This window comes from Anolis sagrei, chromosome 8 (genome assembly GCF_037176765.1).
Source record: "Anolis sagrei isolate rAnoSag1 chromosome 8, rAnoSag1.mat, whole genome shotgun sequence".
Classification (NCBI taxonomy): Eukaryota; Metazoa; Chordata; class Lepidosauria; order Squamata; family Dactyloidae; genus Anolis; species Anolis sagrei.
The window spans coordinates 26,756,826-26,782,775 of NC_090028.1; the positions used below are offsets into that span (position 1 = coordinate 26,756,826).

Consider the following 25,950-nt stretch of genomic DNA (forward strand, 5'->3'; position numbering starts at 1 on the left):
AAGGGTGAAGGGGAGATAAGCCCTATCAAGAACAGACCAGCTTAAGAAACTTCCTTGCCTTGCTATTTTTCACAAATTCCTCGTTTGTTTGTTTGATGGGGTGGGAGAGTCCTGTGAAACAGCAAATGCTGGGGATTTCCTCCTCAATGCTCTCTCATCCTTACCCGCTTTCGGCTACTGGTTTTCGCCAAACTGAATTAATATCAAGGTGCATCTACGTTGTTGAATTAATGCAGCCTGACACCACTTGGACTGCTGTGACTCAGGCCCCTTCTACACTGCCCTATAAAACCCAGATTATCTGCTTTGAACGGGATTATATGGCAGTGTCAAAGGATCTTAGTTTTGTGGAACCCTGGGGGTTGCAGTTTTACAGGGTCTTGAGCCTTCTCTGTCCAAGATTGCTCATGTCTCTATTCCAAACTCGATAGCTTTGAGCTAAGGCAGTTAAAGTGATATCAAATTTTATTAATTCTACAATGTAGATGCACCCTAAGACCCCATCTACACTTCCATATAAAATCCAAATTATCTGCTTTGAACTGGAGTATACGGCAGCGCAGTTTCATAATATTGACAAGCTGGAATGTGTCCAGAGGAGGGTGACTAAAATGATCACAGGTCTGGAGAACAAGCCCTATGAGGAGCGGCTTAAGGAGCTGGGCATGTTTAGCCTGAAGAAGAGAAGGTTGAGAGGAGATATGATAGCCATGTATAAATATGTGAGAGGAAGCCACAGGGAGGAGGGAGCAAGCTTGTTTTCTGCTTCCCTGGAGACTAGGACGCGGAACAATGGCTTCAAACTACAAGAAAGGAGATTCCATCTGAACATGAGGAAGAACTTCCTGACTGTGAGAGCCGTTCAGCAATGGAACTCTCTGCCCTGGAGTGTGGTGGAGGCTCCTTCTTTGGAAGCTTTTAAACAGAGGCTGGATGGCCATCTGTCAGGGGTGATTTGAATGCAATATTCCTACTTCTTGGCAGGGGGTTGGACTGGATGGCCCATGAGGTCTCTTCCAACTCTTTGATTCTATGATTCTATGAATTCAGTTCATAGCAGATCATGTCGATTATCTGCTTTGATAAACTGGATTACATGGCAGTGTAGATCCAGCCTGAGTCTTTCTTTCTCCTGGCCTACTTTACAGGACTGTTGTAGGAGCAAATATTAAATAATTCCGAAAGCGGGGTTGCTATATTGGCTGTTTTCACTACATTGAAGGATATTGAGGCACGTAAGAAATCAGTGAGTGTGTGTGCATCAACTGCAAAATAAGATTCATGGAGCTGATTGCTTGGGCCATGCCTGGGAAGCTGGCTGAGCCTGGGACTTTTGGATACAGTTACATTTTCAGGCTTGAGCTGTGTGCAGGTGATAGCAAGAAAGCAGAGAGAAGAACAGAGAGACAGAGTTTGTGATGTGCTCCTGCTTCATGAGCTGCTAAAGGAGATTATCCACATGGACAAAGCAAGACCATTTTAAATATCTCATAAAAGGACATTATGTGAGTCGATGCAACTGATCACATGATTGTATGTTGTTCTGAATTATGAAGAGTTATTGTTCATCTGAGTGGCATATTTTTTTCTCTCTCTGGTAAGGCAGTTTGTGTGCTGATCAAACGTGAACTTCTCATGATTTTCATTTTGTCACAAAGGAAACTCACACAAATGCAACTACGGCCCCATCTACACTGCCATATTAAATCCAATTTATCTGTTTTGAACTGGATTATATGGCAGTGTAGACTCATATAATCCAGTTCAAAGCAGATGTGGATTATCTGATTTTATATTCTGGGGCCCGTTCTGCACAGCCATATAATCCAGATGATCAAAGCAGGTAATCCACATTATCCAATTTGAACTGGATTACATCAGCCTACACTGCCATATAATTCAATTTAAAGCAGATAATCTGGATTTGATATGGCAGTGTAGAAGGGTCCTGATAACAAAGTTGACTTTTAACTATCCCAAAGTTTCCTATCTGAATTAACCAAACAACAAACTCGTTTCCCCCTTCTCTTTCAGCAACCATCCGGAAATGCCTATTTGCACCAAAAAGACCCAGTGCAAATATTGGCTCAGACACTACAGAGGAGGAAAGCTCTTTTCTCAGAAAGATATATCAGCGGAGGAAAAAATGTGAGAACTAAAGACTGGAGGAGGAACAACACCCCGAAACCGAGCAGCAGAAGGGATTTGCAAGGAATCCAACATGCCTCAGCCTAGCAATGCTCTGACCTAGAAGCTCTCCAACTTCTACGCCTAAGAACATGAGTTCCATGTTGAAGGAAAGATAGGCTACAAATACAAAAATAAACACATTTTGTCCATGCTCAGAGGCACTGCCATGCATGATTAAGTGCTTGAAGCGATTTGAATTGACTTGCATGTCTAATTCTATGTAAACATTTGCATGTTATGGATGCTCAATTACATTATCTGGATCCGGCACAGTCTGGCTTTAGAGCGGGAAATGGAACTGAGACAGCCTTGGTTGCCTTAGTGGATGATCTATGCCGGGAGCTAGACAGGGGGACTGTGGCGGCAAAAAAAGCCAATGGTATTTGGGCCTGCATCAATAGGAGCATGGTGTCTAGATTTAAGGAAGTCATGCTACCCATGCTCTATTCCGCTTTGGTTAGACCACACCTGGAATATTGTGTCCAATTCTGGGCAGCACAATTCAAGAGAGATATTGACAAGCTGGAATGTGTCCAGAGGAGGGCGACTAAAATGATCAAGGGTCTGGAGAACAAGCCCTATGAGGAGCGGCTTAAGAAGCTGGGCATGTTTAGCCTGAAGGCTGAGAGGAGATATGATAGCCATGTATAAATATGTGAGAGGAAGCCACAGGGAGGAGGGAGCAAGCTTGTTTTCTGCTTCCTTGGAGACTAGGACATGAAACAATGGCTTCAAACTACAAGAAAGGAGATTCCATCTGAACATGAGGAAGAACTTCCTGACTGTGAGAGCCGTTCAGCAGTGGAACTCTCTGCCCCGGAGTGTGGTGGAGGCTCCTTCTTTGGAAGCTTTTAAACAGAGGCTGGATGGCCATCTGTCAGGGGTGATTTTAATGCAATATTCCTGCTTCTTGGCAGGGGGTTGGACTGGATGGCCCATGAGGTTTCTTCCAACTCTTTGATTCTATGATTCTATGAGTGTGTCCCTGTTGGTTCTGCTGGACCTCTCAGCAGCCTTCGATACCATCGACCACGGTATCCTTCTGGGACGCCTTGCCGGAATGGGCCTGGGGGGCACTGTTTTACAGTGGCTCTGGTCCTTTCTGGAGGGTCGCAACCAGAAGGTGTTGTTGGAAGACACCTGTTTAACCCCACATCCTTTGTCTTGTGGGGTTCCTCAGGGCTCAATACTGTCTCCCATGTTGTTCAACATATACATGAAGCCACTAGGGGAGATCATCCGGAGTTTCGGGGTACGGTGTCATCTGTACACAGATGATGTCCAACTCTGTCACTCCTTCCCACCCGCTATTAAGGAGGCTGTCCAGGTCCTGAACTGGTACTTGGCTGCTGTGACGGTCTGGATGAGGGCGAACAAATTGAAATTGAATCCAGACAAGACAGAGGTACTCCTGGTCAGTCGCAAGGCCGAACAGGGTATAGGGTTACAGCCTGTGTTGGATGGGGTCACACTCCCCCTGAAGACGCAGGTTTGCAGCTTGGGTGTGATCTTGGATTCGTCGCTGAGCCTAGAACCTCAGGTCTCGACGGTGACCAGGGGAGCATTTGCACAGTTAAAACTTGTGCGCAAGTTGCGTCCGTACCTTGGGAAGTCTGACTTGGCCACGGTAGTCCACGCTCTGGTTACATCCCGTATAGGCTACTGCAACGCTCTCTATGTGGGGTTGCCTTTGAAGATGGTCCGGAAGCTTCAACTAGTCCAACGAACGGCAGCCGGGTTGTTAACAGGAGCGACGCTCAGGGAGCATACAATCCCCTTGTTGCGCCAGCTCCACTGGCTGCCAGTTTGCTACCGGGCCCAATTCAAAGTGCTGGCTTTGGCCTATAAAGCCCTAAACGGTCCTGGCTCAACTTACCTGTCCGAATGTGTCTCCCCTTACGAACCACTGGGGACTTTAAGATCATCTGGGGAGGCCCTGCTCTCAGTCCCACCTTCGTCACAAGCATGTTTGGCGGGACGAGGGACAGGGCCTTCTCAGTGGTGGCCCCTCAGCTATGGAACGCCCTCCCTAGGGAGATCAGATCTGCTCCCTCCCTGTTGATGTTTCGGAGGCAAGTTAAAACATGGCTATTTGAGCAAGCGTTTACAAATACAGAGTAGCTAATATAGGAAATCGAATGACCTGACAATGGAATTGGACAATGCTTGAGAATAATGAGAGGCTGATGATGTTGTTTTTACTGTCTTATACTGTTTAATGTTTTTTTTAAAAAATCTATATTATGTTTTATGTATACTGATTTGTTGGAAACCGCCTTGAGTCGCCAGTTGGGTGAGAAAGGAGATATACAAATACAGTAAATAAATAAATGTTTTGTTTCGATCTGGGAGCCCCATTGAATCTCAGTCAAGAGATAAAAGCAGAATAATATTTTAATACAGAAAGATGAAGAGCTAAACTCTTTGCCAAAGAGTACCCCATCCATCTCTCCTCTCTTTCTCTCTCTCTCTCATCTATAACAGATATGGGCAAACCCAGGCACAGGGGGCGTTGGACTCTTCTCAGCCCCTCCTATCTCTCACCATCCTATCCTTCCTTCTCCTTCCTTCCTCCATCTCTCCCTCTTTCTCCTTCCCTTCCACCCTTTTGTCCTTTCTTCCTTCCTTCCTTCCATCTTCCTTCCCTCTTTCCTTTCCTTCCACCATTTCGTCCTTCCCTTCATTCCTTTCATCCTTCCTTCCCTCCCTCTCTTTCTCCTTCCTTCCCCTTTGTCTTTCCTTCTCTCTTTCTTCCCTCCCTTTCTCCCTCCATTCTTTTCCACCCTTCTCTCGCTTTTGTCTTTTTCCCCTCCTTCCCTCCTTCTTTCTCCTTCCTTCTTCCCTTCCACCCTTTTGTCCTTCCTTCCCTCTCTTCCCCTGAACTCCACCAAAGATAGAATTGAACCAAACTTGGCACACAGAGCCCACATGACCAGCAAAAAATACTGGAGTTATTTGGAGGAAATTCACCTTGATTTGTGGAAATTTTATTTCACTTACATCCAGAGAGCAGTGTGAACCCAAACATCAATGGATCTGGACCAAACTTGGCACACATAAATGCCCAAATTTGATTATTTGGGGGGGGGGGGAGAGTTGGGAGGAACTGACCTTCCTTTCTGGGAGTTGTAGTTCACCCACAACCAGAGAAACTGTGACCTCTACTGATGATGGACCCAGACCATACTTGGCACACAGAACCGCCATGACTAGCTCAACCTACTGGAGGGGTTTGAGGGGACTGACTCACCGTATTGGGAGTTGTAGTTTGCCCTATAGCCAGAGAGCACACTGAACCCAACCCATGATGCATCTAGATCAAAATTGCTCAACGTAAGTACTGATGGAGTTTCTCGGGGTTGACCTGGTATGATGGGAGTTGTAGTTCATCCACAACTTTATGTATTTTGTACAAAATTGGCTTTTTCAAAAGACCTGGGCAATTCCGGGTACCCAAGCGTGTGTGTGTGTGTGTGTATGTATGTGTGTATGTATGTATGTATGTATGTATGTGTGTGTGTGTATGAATATTTTAGTAGTTGCTTTAAGTCTCCTTTAACAGAGGAAAAGTAGGAGAGTAATGATGATGATGATACAGAAAGATATGGATCTGGCCTTATACCAAGATAAGACTATTTACATATCTATTTTGCTATTGTTTGCCCCAGAAATGGATCAATATATCCCCCAAATCTGCATTTCTTTAGCTTTCAATGTCCAGCAGACGGCTCTCAAGGATAATGGGAGCTGCAATCCTTATGGCATCCTGACATTGATTCTCCAAGTACAAAATAGAGATTAAGTTTCATCTGATTCCACTGCTCCATTTTGCGCAAGATTTAACATGGCACTGCCCGAGGTCAAGTTTGGTAAAGCAACTTATATGGGAAGGAATCACAGGAGGTATTGGACTACAACTCCCAGTATTCTTTCCTACAAACTATGCATTTCAATGGACGCTGGTTTTGGAAGAGATTCAACATGGCAATGCTATGGAGACAGATTTCAGGGCTGGAGAAAAAGTGTTAGAAGCACCCTTTTGGAAATGGCAGCCGGCCGGATCTGCACCCAAATCCCATTCAGGAGTGAGTCAGCCAGGAATGCCACCCAGGCCCATTCCTTGGCGATGGCTTGGATCAAGTGTTTGTTCCTTGATTTGTGTCGGCAACTTTGAGGGCCTGGCGTGGCTTAAGCCAGAGTTTCTGCCTGCGGCGGATGGACATCAAGGGCAGGGGATGCCCAACATTGGTCTTATTGCCCACCTCTCTTACCTGCAGGGCCAAGGTGACCCCACCAAATATCATCCCCGTCCCCAAACGTAACGTTTTTTTCAAGCTGACCAAAATTCAGATGTACGTCAAAAGAAATCCATTTGTAAAACATGTAGATTTCAAATATTTCTTTTTCTTTAATTTCTTTCTCCTTGTGTTTCTTTCTCTACTTACTGCTTTTCTTCCCTTTTCTCCTTTTGCTTTCCTTCCTCTCATTTTTCTTCCTTTTGCCTTCCTTCCCTTTTTCCCCCTTGCCTTTCTCCTTGTCAGTTTGCCTTCCTTCCATCCTTCAACTTCTTCTTTCCTTCCTTTTGCCATCCTTCCATCTTCTCCTTCCCTTTTCTCCTTCCATTCCTTTCTTATATTTTCCTTTTGCTTTCCTTCCATCTCATTTCCTTCCTTCTTTCCTCCCTGCCTCTCTTCCTTTTCTTTTGCTCCCTTCCTTCTTCTCCTTCTTTCCTTCTTCTTCCCTTTTCTCCTTCTTTCCATTTTCCCATTCATCTTCCTTCTCTTTCCTCACTTTTCCTTTTGCCTTCCTTCCTTCCACTTTTCTCCTTCCTTTTGCTTTCCTTCCATCTTCTCCTTCCCCTTTCTTCTTCCATTTTCCTGTTTACCTTCCTCCTAATTCTTCTCCTTTCTCCCTTCCATCTTCTTCTTCCTTTTTCCCATTCAATTTTCCCTTTCACCTTCCTTCGTTCCTCCTAACCTTTCTCCTTTGTTTCCTTTCTGCCTTCCTTCCACTCTGCCTTCCTTCCTTTTCTTTCCTTCCATCTTCTTCCCTTTTCTTCTTCCCTTTTCCTGTTTACCTTCCTTCTCACCTTTCTCCCTTTTGCCTTCCTTCCTCCTAATTCTTCTCCTTTCTCCCTTCCAAGTTCTTCTTTCCTTTTCTCTTTCCTTACACTTTCCTTTCCCCCTTGTCTTTCTCCTTCCTTCTTGTCCTTTTGCCTTCCTTCCGTCCAACTTCTCCTTCCTTTCTTTTCTCTTCCATCTTCTTCTTCCCTTTTCACCTTCCTTCCCTTTCCGCCCTGCCTCTCTCCTTCCTTCTTTTCCTTTTTGCCTTCCTTCCTTCCACTTCTTTCTCCTTCCTTCCATTTCTTATTTCTCCTTCCTTCCTTTTGCCATCCTTCCATCCTCTTCTTCCCTTTTCCCTTCCATCTTCTTCCCTTTTCACCTTCCTTCCCTCTTTCCTCCCTGACTCTCTCCTTCCTTCTTTTCCTTTTTGACATCCTTCCATCCTCTTCCCTATTCGCATTCAGTTTTTCCTTTCACCTTCCCTTTCCTCCTCACCTTTCTCCTTTGTTTCCTTTTTGCCTTCCTTCCTTCCACTCTGTCTTCCTTCCTTTTCCTTCCTTCCATCTTCTTCCCTTTTCTTCTTCCTTCCTCTTCCCCCTTTGCCTTTTTTTCCTTCGCCCTCCTTGCTTTCCTTAATCCTCTGCCTTGAAGGAATGACCTCAGAAACCCATTTGTGAAGCGAGAGCACTAAATCTCGAGAAACTTTGAAATCATTATTAATATCAATGGTAACAGTATTATTGCAGCCTCCTGTGGTGAGGTGGGTTAAACCGCTGAGCTGCTGAACTTGCTGACCAAAAAGGTGATGGTTTGAATCTGGGGAGTGGGGTGAGCTCCTGCTGTTAGTCCCAGCTTCTGCCTACGTAGTAGTTCGAAAACATGCAAACGTGAGTAGATCGAAAGGTACCGTTCCGGCAGGAAAGTAACGCCACTCCATGCAGTCATGGTGACCACATGATCTTGGAGGTGTCTAAGAACTGAGTATTGTTTTAATAACTGTTATGATAATTGGTTATAATTGGTATTGTTTTAACTCTGTATGTATTTATGGTTTTATACTGTGCTATTGATTTGTGGCATCGAATTGCTGCCTTTGTTAGCCGCTCTGAGTCTCCCCCCGGGGGTTGAGAAGGGTGGGGTAAAAATGCTGTAAATAAAAAGTAAAAAATAAAAAAATAAGGACAACACTGGCTCTTCAGCTTAGAAATGGAGACGAGCACCACCCCTCAGAGTTGGACTCGACTAGACTCGATGTCAAAGGGAAACCTTTTTCCTTTTTAGTATTACTGCACTTTCCCCCAGTCTCCCCCCACCCCAAAGTCTCCAAATGCTGTATAAGCAAGCAGCTGACTTGGCCCAAAACAATGGCTCAGGGCAGGCTTTTCTTTCTGTATCAGGAGCGACTTGAGAAACTGTAAGTTGCTTCTGGTGTGAGAGAATTGGCCATCTGCAAGGGCGCTGTCTAGAGGACGCCTGGATGTTTTACCATCCTGTGGGAGGCTTCTCTCATGTTTCTGCATCGGAAACTGGAGCTGACCGACGGGAGCTCACCCCGCTCCGCAGATTTGAACCACCAACCTTTTGGTCAGCAGTCCTTCCGGCACAAGGGTTTAACCCACTGCACCACTGGGGGCTCTTTGGTTCAGGGCAGGGGATCAAACTGGAAAAAAGGCATAGACACAAATGGAGTTGCATCTCCCTCTAGAGGTCACAATAGGGATTGCAATACAGTATTTTGGCCCCAAATTCAGTCTGAACATACGATAATCAGGGTTTTCTGAGGCTGAGAGAGTGCAACTTGCTTGAGATCACTCAATAAATGTTCCTGGCCAAGCAAGGAATTGGGCCCTGGTTTCCATAGTCTTCTATCCTTTTTTAAGGAAAGGAAAAAGTATGCTATTTGGCTTCTTAAAACTATGAAAAAAAAGGTTAGAAGGAAAAAGACACAGAAAGGTAATTCCATCAAAGATCTTTTCTTGACAGCAGAAAAGAGATTCCTGACCCAGGTTTATAAAAAAAGACAACCACTCCATTGCTCCAAAAAGGAGCCCTTTCCCCATTCCAGCAGGCCTCCATCTTTCCTATCCCGCCCCCAAAAATTTGGTTCAAAATCCTGTTTTTCTTCAACCAAAAGCCCACGTTTTTATTTCAAAAATACTTTTAAAAAAGACTGCTCCGTAAAAATACGATTGTTGCTAACCAAACACGGATATTGCGACACCAAGAGTTATCTACGTCTTGTGGTCTCTATAGAAAATGTGGAAAGAGTTATTGATGCGCGGCGAAAAGAAAGACGACTCTATATCTGTCGCCAAAAAGGCCAGTATAAAAATAAGCAGCCTGGAAACCTTTTATCCGAAATGTTATTTGTGGATCTGGCTGGCCAAGTGGCACCCAAAGGCATAATAAATATGATTCCTACAAAGGTCAGACCTTCCAGTCTCACTGGGTTTTTAAATAATAATATTAAGGTGTTGTCGAGCTGTCTGGCCATGTTCCAGCAGCATTCTCTCCTGATGTTTCACCCACATCTACGGCAGGCATTCTCAGAGGCTGTGAGGTCTGTTGGAAACTAGGCAAGTGAGGTTTATATATCTGTGGAATAATGTCCAGGGTGGGAGGAAGAACTCTTGTCTGTTGGAGGCAGGTTTGAATGTTGCAATTAATCACCTTGATTAGCATTTCAAAGCCTTGCAGTTTCAAGGTCTGGTTGATTGCTGCCCGGGGGAATCCTTTGTTTGGAGGTGTTAGCTGGCCTTGATTGTTTCATGTCATATGGAAACTAGGCAAGCGAGGTTTATACTAGGCTTGGGCAATCCATGGTTCTAAATGGTTCTAAAGTACTTACAAAACTAAAGTTCTGGTGATGAAAATTTCAAAACTCTAACAAAACTCTCAAAATTTCATTATAAATGGCAGTTCCTAATTGGTTCTGTCATAAAAATCGACAATAATGAAATAATAATTACATTTTGAAAGTTTTGTTAGGGTTCTGAAATTTTCACCACCAGAACTTTAGTTTTGTAAGTACTTTAGAACCATTTAGAACCATGGATTGCCCAAGCCTAGTTTATACTGTATATCTGTGGAATAATGTCCAGAGTGGGAGAAAGAATCATTGAATCAAAGAGTTGGAAGAGACCTCATGGGCCATTCAGTCCAACCCCCTGCCAAGAAGCAAGAATATTGCATTCAAAGCACCCCTGACAGATGGCCATCCAGCCTCTGTTTAAAAGCTTCCAAAGAGGGAGCCTCCACCACACTCCGGGGCAGAGAGTTCCACTGCTGAACGGCTCTCACAGTCAGGAAGTTCTTCCTCGTGTTCAGATGGAATCTCCTTTCTTGTAGTTTGAAACCATTGTGAGAACTCTTGTCCGTTGGAGGCAGGTGTGAACGTTGCAATTAATCACCTTGATTAGCATTGCAAAGCCTTGCAGTTTCAAGGCCTGGGTGATCGATGCCTGGGGGAATCCTTTGTTGGGAGGTGTTAGCTGGTCCTGATTGTTTCATGTCTGGAATTCCCCTGTTTTCAGAGTGTTATTTATTTATTGTACTAATTTGAGATTTTTTAAAAAATATTGGTAGCCAGATTTTGTTCATTTTCATGGTTTCCTCATGAAACAATCAGGGCCAGCTAGCACCTCCCAACAAAGGATTCCCCCAGGCAGCAACCAACCAACCAGGCTTTGAAGCTGCAAGACTTTGCAATGCTAATCAAGGTGATTAATTTCAACATTCACATTTGCTGCCAACAGATAAGAGTTCTTCCTCCCACCCTGAACCTTCCACAGAGATATAAACCCCACTTGTCTACTTTCCAACAGACCTCACAACCTCTGAGGATGCCTGCCATAGATGTGGACGAAATGTCAGGAGAGAATGCTTCTGGAACATAGCCATTCAGCTCGGAGAACTCACAGCAACCCATTATTATTGTTGTTGTTGTTGTTGTTGTCGTTGTTATTATTATTATTATTATTATTATTATTATTATTATTATTAAACGTCAGGAGAGAATGCTTCCGGAACATGGCCAGACAGTCCAGAAAACTCACAGCAACCCACTATATATTAATTATTTTTTGGTGAATTTGGATTTTGCATTTCCGAATAAGGAACATCTAGGCCATTTAAAGGCATATGACACGAAACAACCAAGGCCAGCTAACACCTCCCAAAAAAGGATTCCCCCATGCAGCAATCAGCCAGGCCTTGAAACTGCAAGGCTTTGCAATGCTAATCAAGGTGATTAATTGCAGCAGATGTATAAACCTCAGTTGCCTAGTTTTCAATAGACCCCTCTCAGCCTCTGAGGATGTCTGCCATAGATGTGGGCGAAACGGCAGGAGAGAATGCTTCCGGAACATGGCCAGACAGCCTGGAAAACTCACAACAACCCATTATTATTATTGTTATTTGGTTTTTAAGAAAAACCCTGACAATCGTTGAAATGCTTTCGCTGCTATATAAACCACAGAAAAGGAGAAAGGAAGAATGGTGCTAAAATCTTATTAAAAGCATCTTAATAAAATAACGTCCCCTTGTTAACGGGGGGAATGTACAAAGAGGGCCCACCAACCCAAAATCCGAACTCGGAGAAGGATGGAGCTCCGTTACGTTTCATCGCTGGCATCCGATTCCTTATGTTCTTGGGAATTATTTGTCCAGATAAACGTCGGTGGAAGGGGATGAGGATTTGGTCCCCTCTCCATTAGGGAAAATAAGGGGGAAAGGTCCATATCGAGGGCATGGCAAAACCCCACAGCGGCCCCAAAGTTCAGCCTCAGTTTTCCGAAAGGGAGAGCGCCAGGGCAGCTTGCAAGGCAGCTTCTTCGTCGATGCTGTAGTCCTGGAAGAGAGGAAGACAAGGGCAGATGTTTTTGGCCCGGCCCAGTTTTATTGTGTTTTAATGTACTGTGTCTGTTGTTTACTTTGCTTTATTTGTTTTAATTCTTTGATTTGCTTGATTGTATTGTTATGTTGTGTTGTTGAGGCCTCGGCCTGTGTAAGCCACATCGAATCCTTTGGGAGATGCTAGTGGGGTACAAATAAAGTTTAATAATACTGTTTTGTATTGTTAAACTGCTGAGCTGCTGAACTTTTGACCGAAAGGTCGGCAGTTCAAATCTAGGGAGTGGGATGAGCTCAGCTTCTGCCAGCCTAGCAGTTTGAAAACATGCAAATGTGAGTAGATGAATAGGTACCGCTTTTGCGGGAAGGTAACGGTGCTCCATGCAGTTATGTCGGTCACATGACCGTGGAGGTGTCTATGGACATTGCCAGCTCTTTGGCTTAGAAATGGAGATGAGCACCAACCTCCCAGAATCGGACATGATTGGACTTATAGATATAAAGTAAAAGTATGTATGTATGTATCTATTTTCCAAGATGACTCCCACTTCCAGAGAGCACTATGAACCCCAATAGTGATGGATCTGGACCAAACATGGCACACAGGCCCATCATGATCAACTTTAAGTATTGGCAAGTTTTGGGAGGCAATGACAGAGAATGATGGGAGTTATAGTTCACACACAATTAAAGAGCACTCTAGACCTATTTCATGGTGGATCTGGACCAAACTGGCACACAGACGCATCCATAACAAACATGGATGGGTTTGGGGGAAGAGAAAGGGGCTGAAAGATGATGGGAGTTGCAGTTAACCCATATGCAGAGAGTCCTGCTGGGGTTTGGGAGGCAATGACAGGGGATGATATGAACTGTAGTCCACCATCACGGGTATCTTACACCCAGAGAGCAAAATGTATTTCTACTGCCATTATTTACAAAACCCAAAACCAAACAATGAATACTAATATTTATCATTCCAAAATCTCTAATCCAGACATCGCGAAGTAGTTAAGTTTGTCTTCTCTAAACATAGCTATGTATTTACCGAGATAGCTCTCACATCCAGAGAACATGGTGACTTCCACAAACAATGGACCTGGACCAAAGGTGGCACACAGACTCACCATGATCAACATCAAAGACCGCAGAACCCTGGCCCACATTTGCCACCCTGAAGTCATTTCAAACTCTTCAAACTGAGTCTTAAGCCAGTAAATTTAGGCATCAGAGGCTCTGTTTTGGTGACCGTCACTCACCACAAATGTGTCGTAGGAGAACTTGTGCCGGTGGAGGAGATGCTGTAAGAAGTTGGCGCTTTTATAGCTGGGGTCACCCCAAGGCATGGCTGAGCAGACCGGGCAGACCTGGAAAGGAGGGAGGAGAAGAAGAAGCGGACTTTCAGGAGAAAACATCATATTATATTTATTTATCCTCTCTTAAAATGAGTCTCAGAGCAGCCAGCATCCCATTCCAAAAGATGCATGATGACACCCTAAAAATGACCATTTGAGAGACAGAATGAATGGAGGTTCTGATTCCTAGCAGAAATCAGCTCAGAAAAGGTGTTATTCTTTTGTTTTGCTATCTAGCAGAATGTGGGGAATCATTTTCAGCCTAATAATAATAATAATGGTAATTTGTATCCTGCTTTATCTAAGAGACTCAAAATAAAACCAATACAATATAATTTAAAACCTAAAATACAGCACTCAGCAAGCCATATGTTGGGCAAGGGGCTTATTAACAAAATACCCTCCTCATAAACGCACACAGCAGCCTTGACACGGAAGCTTCAGACACAATGGCCTTCAAGCTGGGGCTTCTCTCATCAAATCTTCTCACATAAGGCCTTCTCATACTGCCTACTAACACTGAAGCCTTTCTCCCACTAAATCCTTCTCACACTGAGGGCTCTCTCAGACTGTGGCTTTTCTCTCACTGAGGCAAACTAATACTGAGGCCCTTCTCCCACAGAGACCTCTCACAGACTGAGGGCTCTAAGATACAGGCACACATGCTTAAGTGGTCTTATTGGTTTATGGATCTGCTGTGTGTATATACCAAGTAACTTATTTTTTTAATCATTATTTTTATTGAAAATAATTTGTCTCCATAAGATTGGAGAGTGAGAAAACTAATAAAATCACGATAGATTTACAGCAAAAGCGTGAGAACAATATGTGAAAGAAAAGTAGGAAGGGAAAAGGGTAGGGATAAAAAAAAAGACAGAAAAAGAAAAGAAAAAAACCCGGAGTGTAGAAGTTGTAAATTACTTCCAGGTTGCTTCAGATTATGTTATCAACTCTTCTTTTGATGTATATTCCGTCAGATTGCCATCTGGTTTCTCACTAGACATTAGCCTTTGATGCTTTGTTATATCTCCCGAATATGCAGTTCTACACTGTTTTTGCTAATGAATTCAATAATTTTTCCCAGTTCGTTTTCTGCCTTTGTATATTATTATCTGTTAATTTTTGCGAAAGTAAGTCCATGTTCGTTATGTCCCAAACTTTCAATAGCCAGTTTTCAATTGCCGGTATTTCTTAGTTTTCCATAATTGAGCTAGTTTGATCCTTGCTGCCGTTATTAAATAAATGAAAATTCTTTTTGTGTTATTGTCCATTTCAAAATCTGTTAGTCCTAGTAAAAAATATTCTGGTTTGAATTCAAAGCTAACTTGCAAAATTGATTCTGTTGTTTTGTTTATCAACTGCCAGAAGGATTTGATTTTCTTACACTTCCGCCATAGATGTATAAAGGTGCCTAATTTTTTCCTGCATTTCCAACATTTTGCACTTGTTCTACCTTTATTAATCTTTGCTAGTTTTTCCAGTGTTAAGTACTATTTGTAGAAAAGTTTATACCAATTTTCTTATTAGCAGCAGCGTGATCCAGCACCAGTAGACCAAAGTGATAAACAGAACAAAACACACAGACCAATGTTATCTCTTCCTTAGGAGGCTTTTCTTTGTAGCAAAATAATATGGTTGCACTATTTACAAGAACAAAGTTTCCATAGCACAAATAAAGTTCTTTATACTTCCTTCTTTGCTTCCATGCTGGGCTTCTTTCTCATGCAGATAAACAGTTTTGTTATCACAGAGCATCTTCTCACACCGAATTTACAGAGGAGCTCACACACTAGCTTTTTACAAACAGCAGCCTTTACACTGAAGCTTCACATATAATGGCCTTCAACCTGGGGCTTCTCTGACCTAAGTTTCTCACACCAGGCCTTCTCATACTGAGGTCTACTAACACTGAGGCCTACCTCACACTGAGACCTTTCTCCCACTGAGGGCTCTCACAGACTGAGACCTTTCTCGTACTGAGGTGAACAAACACTGAGGCCTTCTCATACTGAAGTCTACTAAAACACTGAGGCCCTTCTCCCACAGAGACCTCTCACAGACTGCGGGTTACTAAGCTACAGGAACACCCGCTTATATTGAATTGCAGCTTTTTCTGATTCATTGCAGCCATTTAACCCTTTCAGTGCTTGACTCACATTTTTGTAATTAAAATACCTAGTTAATTTTTAATATTTCTGACACCACGTTCTGTCAAAATGGAGACCACGAATAGCAAACAATGGACTTTTTTTGGCTGAAAACAACAATAATTATTGTCCTGAATTTTCTTCCTTGAAAGAGACTCAAAGCAGCTAACAATGTTTTAAAAAATAAAGCCAAAAACATAAAAACATTAAAGTAGAATTCTAACAAACTGTTAAAAACCTTAAAACCAATATAAAACCTATTCATATAGCTTAAACCACACCATCCCCTGACCTGATCTTAAGAGATTGGGTGAGTATCTAACAGGAGTGATTCTCAGAGCGCTTTGCACGAAATGAAAGGAGACTCTTTTTCAGGCTCCATTCGCTTTCCTGTTTGTTTCTGCAGAAGGGATAGGAAGCTCTTTTGCCATTAAGAGAAACCGCAGCAATTCAGTGAACTAGAAACAAGATGAAACGTCCTCAATAGGCCCAGAGGCAGCTGTTAGTGCAAAACTACGAACTCCGCACATGCTCCAATGTGCAGGCAATTGGAGGGAAGTCATTCTCCGCTCCAGGGCTGCACCAGCCAATGAGCAGATCTGACCCCACAATTATTGTCTTCTGGTTGTTCCCTTTGTCTTTCAGGCACCAATGAAAACATGCGTTTATACACAAGCTTCAGGGGAATAACTAAGGGACGGATTCACCTCTTGCTGCTGTTTGTTTGCATGACTTCCGTTGCTTTTTAAACTGCCATTTGCAGTTGGGACTGTTTTGAATTTCAGATTCCCCTTTTCTGAAGTTCAAAATTGTCCATTACAGGTGGCTGAGTGACACCTTTGCTTTCTGATAGTTCAATGCACTTTGTTTTATGCACAAAAACATTAAAAATATTGTACAAAATGATCTCCAGGTTATGTATATAGGGTATTTATGAAATATGTTCAGACTTGGGTCCAAAACATATATGCAAATACAGGTTTTCCAAAATCAGGAGGGGGATCCGAAATACTTCTGGTCCCAAGCATTTTGGATGATGATGCCGATTATTATTATTGTGTTTATGTTTATTTATATCCTACTTTTAGATCTTGATTGAGACACAAAAGGGCTGAATAACGGACATTCAGTCTATATTAGGCAAAATATTTATTTATTTATTTATTTATTTATTTACGGCATTTCTATGTCGCCTTTCTCACCCCAAAGGGGACTCAGAGCGGCTTACAAGATATATTTTCATACAATATATTATATTATTAGCATAGTGCAATATCAGTATTATATATTACTATATTGCACTATACCATTATATTGTAATATTATTAGTAATACTACATGTAATGTAAATATATAATTATAATATTGTATTATTATTACTAGTATTATATTGTATTACATTATAATATTATAAATATTATATGTATATACAATATACTATATGATATTATTAGTAAAGACAAGATGGAAGTGTCTTCCACTCCCCTTTGTCTTCACTCTGGCCAGAGTAGCAGTTGGTGACAGAGGAGGGAGGGGCCTCCCAACTGGCAGAAGACAAGATGGAAATAATAACAATAACAATAATAATCATCATCATTATTACTATATCCTACTTTTGTATCTTGATTGAGAATAAATGTTCATAGTTGGACAAGGGAGACTAAGGCCCCTCCTACACTGCCATATAATCCAGATTATCAAAGCAGTGATCTACCTAATCTGCTTTGAACTGGATTACATGAGTCTACGGCCCCATCTACACTGCCATATAAAATCCAATTTATTTGCTTTGAATTGGATTATATGGCAGTGTAGACTCCTATAATCCAGTTCAAAGCAGATAATGTGGATTATCTGCCTGGATAACCTGGATTTTATATGACAGTGTAGAAGGGGCCTCATGGGTCCCCTGGTGGCACAGCGGGTTAAAATGCTGAGCTACTAAACTTGCTGACCGAAAGGTCGGCGGTTCTAATCCAGGGAGCAGGGTGAGCTCCCACTGTTAGGTCCAGCTTCTGCCAACCTAGCAGCTCGAAATCATGCAAATGTGAGTAGATCAAAAGGTACCGCTTCTGCGGAAAGGTCCTGGCGCTCCATGGAGTCATGCTGGCCACATGACCCAGGAGGCATCTACGGACAACGCCAGCTCTTTGGCTCAGTAATGAAGATGAGCACCTCCCCGCCGAGTCAGGAAAACTTTACCTTTACTAGAAGGGGCCTCAGTTTATATTAAGCAATTCCCAAAGGCACAACGTTCTGTGAAAGCATTCAAAAACTACATAGATTCCATGGTTTTACAAATATATGCCGTTTTTAGTGGATTGAGAGCCATCTCAAACCATTTCAAAGACACTGGCATTACTATAACAGAATTGATCCCACCCTGACTCTAACAGCCATAAAACTCACCACTTTATTGGGGTCGTTGCGGTGGTTTTCCATGCAGTGCTTCACCAGTTCCTGCTGGTCCAAATTCCGCGCTCCGCAATAAGGGCAGACAAACGTAGAGCGATTTGGGATATTGCTGCAAGAGAGAAAACGGATTTGGCTGTAAAAAAACCCTGCTTTTCTGAAATGAATAGAATCTCTCTTTTTAACCTAATTCTTTGACTCGTGGCATAGCAACTCCATCACACTTTCAAATCAAAGGGACAGATACCTGGGAATGGGCTGAGAGGTTGGGACGACAGGGACAAACTTTGGACAGTTGGCCATCTGCTCCTGGACCTTGGTGCAGGACGTGACATGGGGCCTCATCTTTGCCAGGGTCACCTGAAGGGTGAAAAAAGAACAGAAAAGATGGACATCAGACATTTTAGAAGCAGAAATGCCCAATTGGGTCAGAAGATGCCCCAAATTAAAATACTTAAGGCAAGCTTTCTTTTGAAAAAAAATCTTCCTAGTTCAGAAATAAATTATGTGAGGCAGTTAGACAAATTCCTAGTTGCATTCCTTCTATCTTTGGAAGGCTTTAAAGGTGTAGTCACTGGCCTGCACTTAAAAACAATCGGCGTTGACAAAATTACCATCTGTCAGCTGCAAAAAGCCAGCCTATTTGGATCTGCACACATTATTCGCTAATACTTCACAGTCCTAGATACTTGGGAAATGTCTGACACATGATGAAATACAAAAGTCAGCATAGTGATCTTGTTTGCTGTGTACTAATCTTGCTGTGCATATAATAATAGAGTAAAATAATAAATGTAATAATAATAATACAGTAAAATAATGTAATAATAATAAACGTAATAACAATAAATAGAGTAAAATAATAATATAAATGTAATAATAATAATAGAGTAAATAGTAAATGTATAATAATAGAGTAAAATAATGGAAATTTAATAATAGTAAATAGAGTAAAATAATAAATCTAATAATAATAACAACAACAACAACAACAACAACAATAATCTAGTAAAATAATAAATAACCTTGACTTGAGTACAAACCGAGGGGGGCTTTTTCAGCCTAAAAATGGCTGAAAAACTTGGCTTATACTTGTATATATGATAAATATGTGTGTGTGTTTATCCCTGATGCCTTCCAAGAATCAATATCATCTATCTGTCTATCTAATTAAAAATCGATATAATTACAATGTTTAAAGACCAAAAACCAGCTCAAAGTAATTGCAAATTCCAGTTTATCTATTTCTTCAATTGTAAAATGGCATTGGCTAAGACGCACCCTAATTTTACTAACACCACCAAAAATATGCAAGATATACCTGCGATTCTAAGACCTACTCCATTTTTGAGATGTTTATATAGGAAAAAAGTGTCTTAGAACTGAAGAAATACAGTATCAATGTATAATAATGTAACTCTATAAGTATTTTACAACTTTTGAAGCCCCAAAACTAGCTCCAAGTTCTTGCTAATGCAGTTTTACCAAGGCAACCTTCCCAAGCTTTTTCAGAATCCTCACTTTCCACCCAGAAGCCAAAAAAAAAAAAAAAATTAAATGAACCATTACATTACTTTGGGTTGCATCAGGAGCACCACTACAGAATTTATGTGTGTACAAAATTGCCATCCTTCCCAAGCATTAATGCCTGCTTGAATCCTGGAGCTAAACTACTATTTAAACACTTGCAAAGAAGTTCTTTGTGGTGAAAGATCTCACTTGCTAGAGAGGCAGAGATGCAAAACAACTGAGCTGCAAGCTATGCAACCACTTCCTGCTGCTTCCAAAGTTGCTATGAAAAGAGGTACCTCCATCCTTCAGGCAGGAAATGCTATTTTGAACTCTTTACCTTCTTGCTACAGCCTCGGCAGGGCGCCTTGAAGGAAGAGAGCTGCTTCTCCACGCTGGAAGCCTTCTCCACCTTCTTGGGATCAAAGGGCATGCGGCAAAGTGGGCAGAGGGGAGAAGTCACTTGGAGGCACGGCTGAAGGCATTCCCCACAGAACCTGGGGGGAAAAGAACCCAATTTCACTCTACAATCTTGGGAGACATAGGAGAACCCCAGGCATTTGGGTATTTTGTGAACAGACTCAGTGAAGAATCTGGCTCTATGGTCAGCCCTCCGTAATCACTGCACTTAGGGGTACAAGATTCCCAAGAGAAACGCAACTGCTTAAAAAAAAGCCTGAGAGAACATATAATTGAAATCAATTTCAAATAATTGATTTAACTTCTCAGTTAAATCAACTATATGGGATGAGAAATTTCCTGTTGTAGAAGAACATGACAGGCAGGCTGCTGGACATGATATCAGTGGGATTTTAAATGTAGTTTAAATTCCATGGAACTATTTTTTTTAAATTATGAAATTCATATTTATATACATTTCCTGTGTTTTTAATTCCAAGGAAGCCAACTACAGGAGTGCCTTCACAGACCTGTCAGCAGCATATGACACCATAAATCACTGCCTTCTCCTGAGAAAAAAAAATTATAATATCACAAAGGACTATCACCTCACCCGCTTCATAGAAAATCTGCTACCAAACAGCTTTTTTGTTGAGTTCCAGGGACAGAGAAGAAGATGGCGAAGACTGCAAAACGGCCTGCCTCAGGGGAGCATGCTCGCTCCATCCATGTTCAACATCTACACAAATGACCAGCCACTGCCAGAAGGGACAGAGAGTTTCATCTATGCTGATGATCGAGCCATTACCGCTCAAGCAGGGAGCTTTGAGATGGTTGAACAGAAGCTCTCCGAAGCTCTAGGTGATCTAACTGCCTATTACAGGAAAAACCAACTGATCCCTAATCCATCTAAAACACAGACATGTGCCTTTCACCTTAAGAAGAGACAAGCATTCCGAGCTCTGAGGATTATCTGGGAAGGAATCCCACTGGAGCATTGCAGCACACCCAAATACCTGAGAGTCACTCTGGACCATGCTCTGACCTACAAGAAGCACTGCCTGAACATCAAACAAAAAGTGGGTGCTAGAAACAATATCATACGAAAGCTGACTGGCACAAAACCTGGGGATCACCTGGGGATCACAACCTGGGGATCACAACCAGATACAGTGAAGACATCTGCCCTTGCACTATGCTACTCTGCTGCTGAGTATGCATGCCCAGTGTGGAACACATCTCACCACACTAAAACAGTGGATGTGGCTCTTAATGAGACATGCCGCATTATCACAGGGTGTCTGCGCCCTATACCACTGGAGAAATTACACTGCTTAGCCGGTATTGCACCACCTGACATCCGCCGGGAAGTTGCAGCCAATAGTGAAAGGACCAAGGCAGAGACATCTCCAGCTCATCCCTTGTTTGGGTATCAGCCAGCACGTCAACGACTTAAATCAAGAAATAGTTTTCTTAGATCTACAGAGACACTCGCTGGAACACCTCAGCAAGTGAGAGTCCAAAAGTGGCAGGCTCAAACCCAGCACCTCAATCCGTGGGTGATACCAGATGAGAGACTCCCCCCTGGGCACACAGAAGACTGGGTGACTTGGAAGGCGCTGAACAGACTGCGCTCTGGCACCACGAGATGCAGAGCCAGTCTTAAGAAATGGGGCCACAAAGTTGAATCCACGACATGCGAGTGTGGAGAAGAGCAAACCACTGACCACCTGCAACCTGAGCCCTGCTACATGCACAATGGAGGACCTTCTTGCGGCAACACCAGAGGCACTCCAAGTGGCCAGATACTGGTCAAAGGACATTTAATCAGCTACCAAGTTTGCAAAATTTGTGGTTTTTTAAAAATCTTTTTATCTGTTTGTTTGTTTTGTTCTGTTAGAAATGTAATACAATGTTCTGGTTGCGGATGACACGATAAATAAAAATAAATAAATAAATAGTTTGGAGCTTTCTGCATCCCAAATAAGCAACTTCTACACTGTGAAACAATTGCTCAAGGGCCATAAAAATTAATTCAAGCATTGATTTGCACAACCAGTATCTTCCACAGCTGCTCTAAAGAGACTCCAGCTAAACAATAGGATAGTGAGAACAGTTCAACAGTGAGATATGTTGCTGCCTGGAGTCCAGTGGAGTTTCCTTCTCCACTGTCTTACTCCTTTTTTGTTCTTTACAGCCAGCTTTGGCTCCTGTGTATCAATCTGAAACTTAAAATGTCAACTGGAATTGAAGCAACAAGCTTTGGGCCAGATAATGACTTTCAGAAACTGAAGGGCAGCAACAAACAGGGATCAGAGATCATGGCGACTTGGGTATTTTGATTCTCGAGGGCTCTATTGTTTTAATTAGGCAAAAGCAACTCCGCAAACAAACCAGCAGACTAGAAACAGACCTCAGGGGAAGCACAAAGAGGAGAGGGCAAACAGACTGGCCTTTCAAGAGATCTAAATGAATGAGTGGCTTGTTCTTTTCTCCTTCCTGCTTCACTAAGCAAGATGCTGCCTGCTTCCTCTTCCTTGGCCAGGAAAGACTTGCTTTCTTTTCAGTATGAACCTCCAAGGCTGCTCTGTGCTTATCTGCTAGCAAAATCTCTTCCGGAAGACTTCCCAATAAGCAACATTAAAGGATTAGGCAGTGACCATAGGTAGGATACTCACACTAGTCGACACAGTTGTTAACCCAACCATGGAAGGTTCATCCAACAAACAATCTGTGCGAAAAGAATCTAGGAGTCTTGGTAGATTACAAGTTGAACATGAGACAACATTGTGGTGCGGCAACTTTAAAAGGCAATGTGATTCTAGGCTGCATCAATAGGAGGATAGTGTGAAGGTTGAGAGAAGTCATAGTCCCACTCTCTTCAGCTTTGGTCAGACCTCACCTGGAATAACGCATCAGCCAGTTCTACTGCTCTAGAGACTAGGGCACAATGGAGCAGATGTGGGCAAACCTGTGGTCCTCCGGGTGTTTTGGATCTCAACTCCCACAATTCCAGGGTGGGACAAAGAACTCTTGTCTGTTGGAGCTAGGTGTGAATGTTTCAACTGACCACCTTGATTAGCATTTGATGGCCTGGCAGTGCCTGGGGCAATCTTTTGTTGAGAGGTGATTAGATGTCCCAGATTGTTTTCTCTCTATTGTTTTGCTGTTGCAATTTTAGAGTTTTTAAGTCTGTTCCACTGGGGTTTTGTGTGCGCACGTGTGTTTATGGGTGATGGATATTCGTTGGACTGTTAGGTGTATTATGTCCAAATTTTGTGTCAATTTGTCCAGTGGTTTTTGAGTTATGTTAATCCCACAAATTGAACATTACATTTTTATTTACATGCAAGCCATCCCCTGCCACGCACTGCTGTGGCCCAGTCTGTGTATATGTGTATATCTGTATATATGTGGCCATGCACACACATTGTATTATTATTATTATTATTATTAACTTTATTTATACCCCGCAAAATCTCCCGAAGGACTCGATGCGGCTTACAAAGGCCCAGGCCACCAGCAAAACAACAGCATACAAATACAACAGTAAAACTCATAAAGCAAATAATAAAACACCAAGCAAAACAATAACACACTAAAAACAATAACACCATGACGCATTAAAACCTAAGGCCGGACCAAATGTAATAGACAAAATTTAAAAAGTGCTGGACTTGACAGGTGATAAGTAGAGGTTTTTGGAGGTAAGTGCAATGTGCAGACAATCCTAAATCTCTGACAAGGTGCATTTGGGATATGATGCCAGGAGTTTCCTATTCGTTGGAGCTTGTCTGATGTCCTTGGGGAGAGAGTTCCAGAGCCGGGGGGCCACCACAGAGAAGGCCCTGTCCCTCGTCCCCACCAGACATGCTTGTGACGCCGGTGGGATCGTGAGCAGGGCCTCTCCAGATGATCGAAGGGAATGTGTGGGATTGTATGTGGAGATGCAGTCACGCAGGTAGGCAGGTCCCAAACCGTTTAGGGCTTTGTAGGTAAGCACCTGCACCTTGAATTGGGATCAGAAAATGAACGGCAGCCAATGGAGCTCCTTAAACAGGAGGGTTGACCTCTCTCTGTAAGGAGCGCCAGTTAACAACCTGGCCGCCGCCCGTTGGACCAGTTGGAATTTCCGAGCCGTTTTCAAGGGCAGCCCCACGTAGAGCGCATTACAGTAGTCCAATCTAGAGGTGACCAAGGCATGGACCACCTCGGCCAGATCAGCCTTTATGAGGTACGGTCGCAGTTGGCGCACGAGTCTCAATCGTGCAAAAGCCCTCTCGGCCACCGCCGACACCTGAGCTTCAAGCGTAAGTGATGAATCCAGGAGGACACCCAAACTGTGGACCTGTGACTTCAGGGGGAGTGCAACCCCGTCCAACACAGGTTGCCACCCTATACCCGATCCGATTTATGATCGACCAGGAAGACCTCTGTCTTGTCGGGATTAATCTTCGGCTCGTTCATCCTCATCCAGATAGCCACAGCGACCAGGCACACAGGTTGAGAACAACTGGACTAGCTGTACCCATCACCGTTGCTGTGGCCAACCTTCCCCCCACTCTTTCTCTTCTTTCTCTCTCTCTTTTCTTCCCTTTTTTACTTTCCTTCTCTCCTTCCTTCCCCCCCCCCTTTCTTTTCTTTCCTCTTTCTCCCCATTCTTCCTTGTCTACCTATTCTTAGACTGCAACTCCCAGCAGTCTTCCTGATCGATCTATCTACCTGTTGTTGTTCATTCGTTCAGTCATCTCTGACTCTCCGTGACCTCATGGACCAGCCCACGCCAGAGCTCCCTGTCGGCCGTCACCACCCCCAGCTCCTTCAAGGTCAGTCCAGTCACTTCAAGGATGCCATCCATCCATCTTGCCCTTGGTCGGCCCCTCTTCCTTTTACCTTCCACTTCATTTCAATGGCTTTGTCCAGGCTGGTTCATCAGGTGCTCTGCTATGGCTGACTTCTCTGGTTGAAGTAGTCTGCAGTGCCTTTCATGTTCCTTGATTCGTGTTTGGGCAATGCTGCTGCATTTGGTGGTCCCTATGTAGACTTCTTCACAGCTGCATGGTATACGGTAGACTCCTGCAGAGGTGAGAGGATCCCTCTTGTCCTTTGCTGAACGTAGCATTGTTGGATTTTCTTGGCCATTGAAATCCACAAGCATGTGGACAATTTCAACAGAAAGGAGGAGACCATGAAAATGAACAAAATCTGGCTACCAGTATTAAAAAACTCTAAAATTACTACAGCAAAACAGCAGAGAGGAAACAACCAGGCACATCTTAACACCTCTCAACAGAACATTTCCCAGGCTCAGCCAGGCCTTCAAATGCTAATGAAGGTGGTCAGCTGAAACATTCACACGTAGCTCCAGCAGAGAGTCCTTTGTCCCACCCTGGTCATTCCACAGATATATAAACCCTTTTGCCTAGTTCCAACAGACCTCACTACCTCTGAGGATGCTTGCTATAGATGCAGGCGAAACGTCAGGAGAAATGCCTCTAGAACATGGCCCTATAGCCCGAAAAAACCTACAAGAACCTAGTGATTCCGGCCATGAAAGCCTTCGACAATATATAGATTATTATTATTATTATTCCCTGCCTCCTCCCCTGCTGCCTAGGCCGCAATTCACCCGGGACTCACGAGTGCCTGCAGGAGGCGATGCGGACGGGCCTCTGGTAGACCTCCAGGCAGATGGGGCAGCTGAACTGGGCCTCCAGAGCCGCAGCCTCGGGTGGAGGGTGGTGGGCCTGGGCCGAGGAGGAGGAGGAAGAAGCGGAGGAGGCGCCCGCCGGAGGAGGCGGAGGCGGAGGAGGCGGCGCTTCCCGGGACCCTCCCGCCGAGACCAGCAGGCTCCGAAACATCGCCGCCGCCATTGAAGAAAGAAAAGACGCGGAGGGAGAAGAAAGCGGAAGCCCAGCAGCGGAAGTGACGACACGGCTCGGCGGACGCGGGCAAAACTTGGCCTCTACTTCCGCCCTTGGTGGGAAGGCCCAAGTGAGTCTATGAGAGAAGTGGCCAAAGTGA

The 25,950-nt window shown here is 43.4% G+C and overlaps 1 protein-coding gene across 1 annotated transcript; it reads right to left on the minus strand.

Moving 5' to 3' along the window:
• Window positions 1–11,746: 11,746 nt before the first annotated feature.
• On the minus strand, window positions 11,747–25,858 carry RNF166 (ring finger protein 166). The gene is made up of 6 exons (XM_060788114.2): window positions 25,567–25,858; window positions 19,868–20,024; window positions 18,266–18,378; window positions 18,016–18,130; window positions 13,364–13,471; window positions 11,747–12,102 (listed from the first exon to the last, which is right to left on the minus strand). The coding sequence occupies exons 1-6, from the start codon at window positions 25,797–25,799 to the stop codon at window positions 12,037–12,039; spliced, it is 792 nt and encodes a 263-aa protein (XP_060644097.2). The 5' UTR covers window positions 25,800–25,858; the 3' UTR covers window positions 11,747–12,036.
• Between the last annotated feature and the right edge of the window lie 92 nt (window positions 25,859–25,950).